The sequence below is a fragment of the Thalassophryne amazonica genome, chromosome 19 (assembly GCF_902500255.1).
Source record: "Thalassophryne amazonica chromosome 19, fThaAma1.1, whole genome shotgun sequence".
Taxonomy (NCBI): Eukaryota; Metazoa; Chordata; class Actinopteri; order Batrachoidiformes; family Batrachoididae; genus Thalassophryne; species Thalassophryne amazonica.
Window position 1 is genome coordinate 57056975 of NC_047121.1, and position 10209 is coordinate 57067183.

The 10209-nt window shown below is 43.0% G+C and overlaps 1 protein-coding gene across 3 annotated transcripts in view; it reads left to right on the forward strand.

Annotated features, from left to right (window-relative positions):
- dnajc17 (DnaJ (Hsp40) homolog, subfamily C, member 17) overlaps positions 1–9792 on the forward strand; it is an 81578-nt gene extending 71786 nt beyond the window's left edge. For all 3 annotated transcript variants that reach the window (XM_034195241.1, XM_034195242.1, XM_034195244.1), the window contains exon 11: positions 9539–9792. In XM_034195241.1, the coding sequence (XP_034051132.1) occupies positions 9539–9664 (126 nt within the window). In that variant the 3' untranslated portion in view covers positions 9665–9792. The remainder of the gene's footprint in view (positions 1–9538) is intronic.
- The last annotated feature ends 417 nt before the right edge of the window (positions 9793–10209 follow it).

A 10209-nucleotide genomic window follows, 5' to 3' on the forward strand; every position in this document is an offset into this window, starting at 1 on the left:
AAAACATTTGTATTCATTTTGAGGTGGGTTATGCAGTTTTCAGCAACATCTAGCGGTGAGAATTCAGATTGTAACACAGCCAGTTTGCCGACTTTTGCACATGTGCATGCTCATTCACAATCTTTCTGGTACCACAGAAACGGAGATGTGATGGACTGTAGATGATGTAACAGACGCTGCACTTTTATAACGTTGCCCTGACTGTAGATGTTTTCTTGCCTCCCACTTGTAATGTCAGAGTAAGTGTAGATGGACTAGGTCCTGTACGGACCCTGAGGCTGGTTGGTGCTGGTGTGTATCCCCAGATTCTGAGGGTCTACAGCTCCTCCTGGACGCGGCGCAGTCTGTCATAGCTTACTTACTGAACTGAGGCCAGTACCGTTTATAGCTGGGTGGACAGAGACAATGCAATGTCCAAGAGCACAGGCAGGTAGCATGATCAGGAATCGAACCCAGGTCTACATATTGGTCGTCCACCTATTTGTCCCACTGATGACTGTGCTCGATATGGTAATTCCACTAAAACATCGTTTTGTAGGACCTGCAGCTTCCTCCTGCAGCACTACATCAACCTGAACAGGTTTCAGCTCTGAGGTCACGTTTCCTGGTTTTTCTGTTGATTCAAGTTTATCAATGAAGCACTTTGGGCGTCTACATCGGAGGGAAACGCGATGTAGAAATTTGCTTCATTTTGCCAACAGCTTGATCATATTGGTGATTATCGTCTTACCTTCTGCATTTAAGTAATGACCTCTAACAGGTTGTGATGTCAGCGTGTCCTTGTTGTAACAGACAACACGTGTTGTCAGTCTACCCCCCCCCCCCGTGATGAAGGTGGGTGGTCAGTGAAGCTGAAGAACAAACCACGTGTGTTTGTCTCCTGCCGCTGAATCATGAGTAATTATTTATTCCAAGTAAACAACACAAACACACTTGTATGTATTTGTTTTCTTCTTCTCGTCATGCCTGAGCTCTTTTCATCGTCTCTGCTCGCTATGTTCTTCCAGACACCGCGGCCCCCATTTGTTTTCATGTTGTAGTCAGAGGCTTTCTTTTTTCGGAAGGTTGAAATGTGAGAGACGTGATTTTGGTTCTACAAACAACGTTTTGTTGGATATTAAAGAGTCCAAATCCCCACCTCGCTCCACGCCAGGATCCCTGAGCTCATCCATCATCCAGAGAAATGCCAGGGCACCAGGAGGTCACGTCTCCCCTCCATTTTCTCTTTCACTGTTTGTTTCCTTTACTGCTGAACTTTCCAAAGGCATTCTCACTCCCCATCCAGCAGGCCTCTGCCCTGTCCAACACCGTGACCACGTGCGTGTCCACGCCACGTGTGTGTCTCCCCTTCAGGTCCAGGCAGATCATTAGTCCAGATCACTTCATGCAGATTGATAGAGATGTCTGCCCGCGTGGTTGCACAGCGCTCTCGCGTATGGCGAGCACAGACAGCACAATTTACTCTGGGGTTAGCTGTCTCACAGGAAAAAGGTGGCAGGTTCAGTTCCACCAGTAATTGTTTCCTTTCTGTCTGGAGTTTGCATGTTTCTCTTCGTGTCTGCGTTGAGTTTCCTGCGGGTACTCCGGTTTCCTCCCACCGTCAAAAAAACACGCACATGAGGTGGAGACTACAGATGAAAAATGGCCACTGGTTAATTTTGGCACATTTATGTGCTGCGTGATCCCCGCGTTGGTAACAAAGAAGGATTTGAACAGCAACAATGTGGGTGAGTGAGTGGGTGAATCCAGCCAGCAAGTCAAACTATGTGTCCAACTTAAAAGTTCATATGACAAACTGATTTAAAATGTGGTGAATTCTGATGCACCAGATCAGTCGTGAGTTAAAGGATAAGTAGAACACGTGAACGGTGATCAGAGCAAAACGTTTCATATGCTGCAAAGTTCTCAAAACACTGGTCAGAAACTTTCTGACCACATTGAAGGGCTCTTGTTTCGAACCTTGTTCTGGAGTCTCCATATAAAGGAACACACCGTGTACTGTGCTGCCACCTGCTGGACAGTTCAGGAATCTGCATCCATATATATTTATGATAATATTTAAAGGCATGCACGTACACGAGCACAGGGGGATTGAATCAGGAACCTTCCTCACTGATGCCAAGCGCACTAACCGCTTGGCCACTTAGCCCTGCTGTGGTGTCTGTCATAAGGTAATACAGCTCTTTTCCATCTGAAGGTGCTGCTCAAAGCGCTTTACAATGATTGATGCCTCACATTCACACACACTCACATCTACTCAGTTTATCCTCGTTATACGGCCTTTTAATTTGGTGAGTTGTATTTATTGGTTTTGAGTCGTGGTATAATTTTTCTATTCATTCACTCTCTGCAGTTTAAAGGGTTCGTGCCTCGGCTTTGGAAAAACCTCGGATTTAAAACTTAACCGTAATGTGGAAGGCAGCTTTGAATTTTGATTATGTATTTTTTTGTGTGTGTGTGTGTTCATGTCTTGAATTTTCCTCTATGACTTACTAGACTTTAGATTTATTCCCCGAGCAAACATCAGCAGCATTGACAAATAAACAGTCAACTGTTTGTAGACTTTTGCATGTAACGGCTCAAAGTCTTGAAGTAAATTTAGATCCTTATCTAGACTTTTTTTTTTTGCTTTTCTTATTAAAGAAAAGAGGACCTGGTAGAATGATGATTAATTTTCTCTGGTTTCCAAAGGTTGACATTTGTCTGCGGAGGAATTCCACCTTGGCGGCGCGGCTGCATGTGCCCACCGCCTGTTCCCGTCTCATAAATCACCTCCCCCGGCGCTCGGTGACACGCACAGTCTCAATAAACAGCTCCTTGATTAACTTCAGCAGAGTGCATTAGAGCGTCGACCACAGAAAAAATAAAGCCAACTCTTCTCCCGCTAATAAAGCCGTAAAGTCGTCTACTGGCTCACTGCGCGGCCATTTAAAGATATTTGATGGGATTTTAATAAGTAATTACCTCCACCGAGCACTTAATGTTCATAGCACAATTACTCAAAATAAGCGAACACATTTTCATGGCATTTAGTTTAGGAGAACTCTGGAAATATACGGACCCGGTCCAGAGCCGGGATATATTACAAAAAAAGAGTTCAAGTTGAACAAATTTCTTGTTGGAAATGTACAAATTTCTTGTAGCACTTTGCTCACACACAAATAACTGTTATCACAAGTGCAAGATTAAATTATGGAATAAAAGTAACAATAACATGTATATAGGTAGTGACAGTCATAAAGTATTTTAACAAAAGAGAAAAAAGGACCCAAAAACACAAAAATATTCACTAAAAGCAAAAATGTAATGGTCACAACTGCAATTTAAAATTACACAAAGTAATAATAATGATATATGTAATACCTTCCACGGTCACAACACAGTACTTCGTAACAGAGGATATTAACAAAACAAAGGGAAAAAGTGACTACAAAAAAACCCCCACAAAAATGTCACTACTGCCACAACTGCAACTTAAAATTATATAAGGAATAATTCATAATAATAATAACGGATGTACTGAGGTTGTACCTTCCAAACCAACTGTCACAAAGTACTTCACAACACAAGATATTAACAAAATGCAGTCAAGAATTTAATCGTAAAACAGTTTGTTTTTAAAAAAAAATCCTGCATCTTGACAAAAAACTATCTTCGTCCTACTGCTAATCTACAGGCGACCTGTTAACGTCACTAGTTCAGATCAGTAAAATCATTAACTTGACATGAACAGATTAACACATATCAGCAGAATCTGTAGTTTCCTTTCAAACAACCTCATCGGTCTTATTTTCTGTTAAGCTACAAGTCAACGAGTCAAGCTAGCAGTTTGTGAGTCACATGACAGGTCGCTGGTTGTCAGTCCTGGTCCTGGTCTTAATCCCTCCATCCTGCTCCGTCTGTATTTGGAAGTTAGTGAATTTTATTCAGTGCCCTCTGGTGCCGCAACTAACAATTAATTTCATTGATTAATCTGTGGATTATTTTCTGGATTAATCGATGAGTTGTTCCGTCTGTAACTTGTCAGGAAATGATGAAAAGTATTGAGCAGTGTTTCCCAAAACCGTGAATATCCTGTTTTGTCCACAACCCCCAAAGATACTCTGTTTACTGTCACAGAGGAAAAAAACCAAAAGGTTTTCACTTCACAGATGTTCTCCGCATTAATCATTTCATCACGAGTATTCAGCAGCAGCAGGTGTCTCTGCATTTCGTATGGACAAAAACTTGTACGCAATGATAACGTTAGTGCAGCTGCGCCAGTAAACTTGTGTGGCGGGAACGCGATGGCCAACTGCGTGGCGGGACGCCTCCTGCCGTGTGTGTGGGAAGTGTCGTACGGCGGCTGAGTCACAGCAGCGCCGGTCTTCCTGACATCACGGTTGGCCCGGAGGCCTCGCCGAGTGACATCAGGCTGTTTGTGCTTCGCTGCTGTGCAGCCTCCTCGCCTGCTTTGGCACCAGAGTCCGTTGTTTGTGTTCTGTGGTTTGGTGCTCCTCGGGGCCACAGAGTCTCATGCAAACGTACATGCAGATGCACACGGCAAGTATTTAGCAGCGGAGTGATGCACTGGCTAAATATGTACATTATAAATTTACACCTCAGGCACGGAAACATCCCTCATCGTGAGAAGAAACGCGTCACGCTGCACCTGTTAGCACTCAGAATTCCCCGACAGCACCAGCGTGCTGCGCTCCGCCTGTGACTTCACCGCACAAGGGTCAAACCGTAGGTACTTATGGTAATGTGTTTGTTGTCCTGCAGAGGGCAGACGTCTCAGCAGCGAGAGATGCAGGGGTTGTTTGTTTACCTAATGCCGTTTGCGTGATATTTCATAGTTACTTGTCAGATGGGGGCTTGAGCTCACATTACTGGAATGATAATAGCAGCTTTCCTCAGTCCAGAGGCGGGGTGGGAGGGCTGATGGGGGTAACTTCCCCAAGCCAACCCTCCACGCTCAGCCTTATGGATGCCGGAGTCCCCATGATCTCTTCCAGATGCTGGACGAGCGCGGTCTACCTCTCCTCTCCGTGCACTCCTTCACTCACTCTCTCCTGCTGCTCACCGTCCTGTTAAAGAGACACTTCCTTGGCTCGGCAGCCTTCCTGGATTTAACCCTGATAAAACAATGACTTCCTCTGCAGACACGTCTCCAGCCGCACAAAATATCCCCAAGCGCGTGTATAGTACCGCCAAACCGCTTCTACACACGGAACTTACCAGTGCTTTGGAATTCCCATATTTTCCAGAGTTTGTTGCATTTAAAAAAAAATGTAAAAAAAAAAAGAAAAAAAAAATAGTTTGGGTTGGGGGGGGTTGTTCCTGTGACTTAATGACCGAAAAATAACGTGTTTGTTACGAGTGATCATTATAATAAATATTTATAAAATGCTTTTCCAGGAATCAAATTTCTAAACAAAATAAACTCCAATAATAGGATGAATGCAATAATTAAAAAAGTACAATACAATGAGGCACAAAAATTCCAAATTAAAGAGCTGAAAATACAAAAACAAGGTGCGACTTATACGCCAGAAAATACTAAAATACATCAGACACACACACTGACGTCAGGATTCTTCCAAATATGGTGCTCTGCTCCGCACCAGGAGCAAATTCTGAATATAAACCTTTCACAAGGGCAACTCAATTTTTCTGTCTGATGGGAGAATTGAGGCTATGACCCTCTTATTACAAGCTCATTTTGCTAACTTTTTAGCCCACCAGGTTTCTCCCAGATATTTTCATAAAGGATAGGGAAGTGTGGGATGAGCTGCTTTGTCTGCTGGCACTGTGAACCTGCTCCAGATAAACAGCAGGAAATGAATGAGTGTTTACACGAAATTGAACCTCTTACATTCAAAGGAAAAAAGTAGAGCATGTTAAAAATAGAAACTAATAATTATTGTAAAGGGAAAAAATAGATTATAACTCATAATACCATGTTCTTTAAATCTGGAAATCAGTTTTAGTGAAAGAAAACCGTTCTCTCCTCTGCTCCACCGGGAAGCTGTATAACAGGCAAAACTTTCACAATGCAGAGTTTCTGCATTCACAGCTGCAGAAGCCGTGAATTCCTTCAGAGTGTTCTGGGTGTCTTGGTGGCTTCCCTCACTAGTCCCTTTGTATGGACACTCAGTTTTGGAGAAGTGCCTACTTCACACAGGACAGAACCGGACTGTTTGCATTTGGTTGATAGAAATGAAGTCCAGGATACATTCAGTGACTGGTCTAAAAACTTTGAACCGATGATGTCGTTGTGATGCTAACTGACACATATACATATTTGTGCATTCCATAATTTTGACTTTGACATTTTTTATTTATTGTAGAAATTTGATTTCACGCTAAGTTGTAGTATAGGGTGTAGTTTAAGAGAAGCCTGAATTCTAACTCAGTCACTAGCAGGTGCACAAGCCAGTGCACTCTAAGTGCTGGCCCAAAGCCCGGCTAAATGAAGAACAGCATCTGGTGTAAATCCTGTGCCAAATCAAATATATGGACCACAAATCGGATTTCATATGGGATCGGTCAAGACCCAGGTTAACTACAACCAGGGCTGCTGGCCATCAGGATACCAGTAGAAACTATGTTACTGTTGGATGAAGAAAGAGGGGGAAGCTGTATCCAGAGGGGAAAGAGTATAAGTGTGGAGGTATGAGTCAGGACTTTGAAAATTGGCACTGCTGCATGAATAGTAAAGGGAGAGAGCTGGCTGATGTGACTGAGAAGAGAATGTGGTGTCAGATGAAGAGAGATGTCAAAAGCTGCTAAGGAAAAGGCATCTGTCAAACTGCACATGAAATTGAACTCAAATGAAGAAGGGGACTTCTCCAGGCAAAGGGGTGAACCTGAAAAAGTATTAAGTTTAGGCTGATGAAGGATGTGGATGTAAATGTGCTGGCAAGCTAGGGGGTGGTGTTGAGTAGGTGGACGGCGTACTTTGAGGAGCTGAAGAATGAATAAACTGAGTGGGACAGGAGGTTAGATGAATTAGAGACAATGAATATTGTGTTTGTGGACTTTAGAGAAAGCTGATTACAGGATGCAGTGGCGCAGATGTATGTGAGGGTGCTGCAGGACATAGATAAGAACAGTGTGGCAGTGGTGAGACGCGCAGTAGGAAGGATGGATGCATTCAAGGTGGAGGTGGGATTACATCAAGGATGTCCTTTCTTGTTTGCAGTGGTGATGGACAGGTTGATGGATGAGATCAGACAGGAGTCTCCATGGGCTTTGATGTTTACAGATGACATTGTGATCTGTAGTGAGAGCAGGTTGAGTCTAGCTTGGAGAGGTGGAGATATGCTCTGGAGCGCAGGGGAATGAAAGTCAGTAGGAGCAAGACCGAGTCCATGTGTGTGAATGAGAGGGAGCCCAGTGAAATAGTGCAGTTACAAGGAGTAGAGGTGGTTAAGGTAGAGGAGTTTAAATACTTGGGTTTAACTGTCCAAAGTAATGGAGAGTGTAGAAGAGAGGTCAAGAAGAGAGTGCAGTCAGGGTGGAGAAAGATATCAGGAGTGATTTGTGATGGGACATGCAGGTGGTTGGTGTGACAGAAATAAATGCAGAGCACAGGGTGAGATGGAGACAGATGATCTTCTTTTGGCTTCTCACACTAGGGAGCGCCACTGCAGAAAAACAAGCCTGAATTAATTTTGAAAATTAATGTCTTGAAAGATTTAAAGGCGTAAAAGACTGTGGGTGCTGAAATATTCACAAACCATTTGTTGGACTCACTGCTGAGTCCAGGAAGTCATTGAAATCCTGGCACTTAGTCTTGATTCAGGGCACTCTTTGGGTACTTCCTGTTTAGGATAGCTCCAGTGACAACATCATTTAATTGTGAACCGTTGATGTGAGAGGAGGTGGTGTTATTTTTAATGACACAGTGTACTTGCTGACATAAGGCAGAAAACATAACATCTGAGGAGATGTTCCTCTTGTTCCTGTGCGTGTGTGCGCGCGGTATGGGCTTCGACCACACTAATCATGGATCATGTGTTGAAGACCGCTGGCCTGCATTCCACCGTGGTTGATTAGCTGTTCCACCCACAGTAAGAGGATCTCTCGCCATCATTGTTTCAGCCCCTTTAAAGTCATCACACGCACTCGCGTGCCGGATGACTGCCAGCCCCAATCCCAACTGTCATTTTGGCTTTATTGACATCAGGCAGCAGAATTACCCTGTCACACTTGCTCTGTGGGTCACTGTCTCAAGCGTGTTCGTCCTGCTATTGTGCTGATTGAAGGTGAGATGGGAGACTGCCTCTCCTGCAGACCCGTTTGTAAAAACAGACAAATGGCTGTCATTCACCTGCTCCCTTTAGCGGGCACCACAGTCTCAGTCTGTCTGCCACACTCTCCACTTTTTTGAATGTTAACGACAAGTACTTAAACTCCTCTTCAGTCACCGCCTCTGCTCCCGGCAAACTCACTGTCCCACCATGCTCCATCTCTTTCACACACACTTTCATTCCCCTTCTCTCCAAAGTATACCGCCACCCCCGCAGATCACAGTGCCATCTGCCAACATCACAGTCCACGGAGACTCCGTCTGATCTCTTCCATCACCACTATGAACAAGAAAGGGCCCAGAGCTGATCCTTGACGCAATCCCACCTCTGTCGTGAAAGCTTCGGTCATTCCTCCCTCAAATGTCGCAGCTTATTTGATATTTTACTCAGTTGTTGCATTAACTACTTGTTGGTATCTTGACTTTTTTCACATTTTGAAGAGAAATCTACAGCAATAAAGACTAAATATCTGCTCAAGGTCATAGAGGCTGAACAGTTTCTGTATTTAAGGTGCTTGGTCCCAAAGACAAAGAAGCCATTTTCAAATTTGCACACTGTTGCGAGTTTTTTTTTTTTTTTTACTTCCTGGAGCTGTGATCAAAGATAAAACTTAAAGTGCACAGTTTTATCAGGAGAAGTAGATGTTGAACAAAGTTTGTCAAACACTCTGTAACTCCCAAGGTTTGTTGGAATTTACTGGCTCCACCCCTTTTCTTGTGGCTCTTCCCTAGAATGCAGTAATGTTTGTTCCTGTACAGGTGCCATGTTTTCAGTGTACTTTAGATCATGTACATGTAGTAGTTTTGTGAAAGCTGGATTATGAGAAAAACACTTGTCAGATTTTGAATTTCTTGACTTTGCTTAGTTTGGATTTACTCAGAAATGTTTGTTTGTATTCCAGACATTCCATTATAGTTTTTGAACAACTCTGCAGCCAACAACCAACAGACATGTAAAAAAGTAAGAGCCTTTCTACAGGCAAAGAGGAACATTTTTAAAAAGCATTATTTGATACAACAGAACTGAAAGTAATCTTGTGATTTTTGAGCCACACGGCCGCAGTGTCACAGCGGACACTCCGTCGCAGTGCACTGAGTGACTCACGTGGGTGACTTTTCATTTGACACAGTCATTGCAGCAGGACTGAAGGATTCTCCACTTCGACCTGGTACCACAGGTATGTAATAAACTTCTTTTAAAAATCTAAATCCCTTTTCTTCTTCCTGCTTGTTGTTTTGCAGAGTTCATTACGAAATGAGCGTGACTACGAGAGTGTGGTGATGATGCGGATGAGGCAGGCTGCAGAGCGACAGAAACTCATCGAAGAAATGCAGAGAGAAGACGAGCAGGACGCGGCCAGGTCTTAGCGCTGAGGGACCTGTCCTGGTCCCTGCAGTTCAGGCTTTAATTTAATAAAACCTCTAATGTCTTTACTTCTATGTAATTTATTGTGTGGCAGAATATTTTTTTAATAAAATACAGAGCTATTTAGATGGTTTATGTACAGTTCTGTGCAAAGCATTTTAGACATTTAATTCCATATATATATATATATATATATATATATATACATACAGTGATTTTGCAAGTTCTCCCACTTAGAAATCATGCAGGGGTCTGAAATTTTCATCTTAGGTGCACGTCCACTGTGAGAGACATAATCTAAATAAAAAAAATCCAGAAATCACAATGTATGATTTCTTTTTTCTTTTTTATATAATTTATTTGTATGTTACTGCTGCAAATAAGTATTTGATCCCCTACCAACCAGCAAGAATTCTGGCTCACACAGACCTGTTAATTTTTCTTTAAGAAGCCCTCTTATTCTGCACTCTTTACCTATATTAATTGCACCTGTTTGAACTTGTTACCTGTATAAAAGACACCTGTTCACACAGTCAATCAATCATAC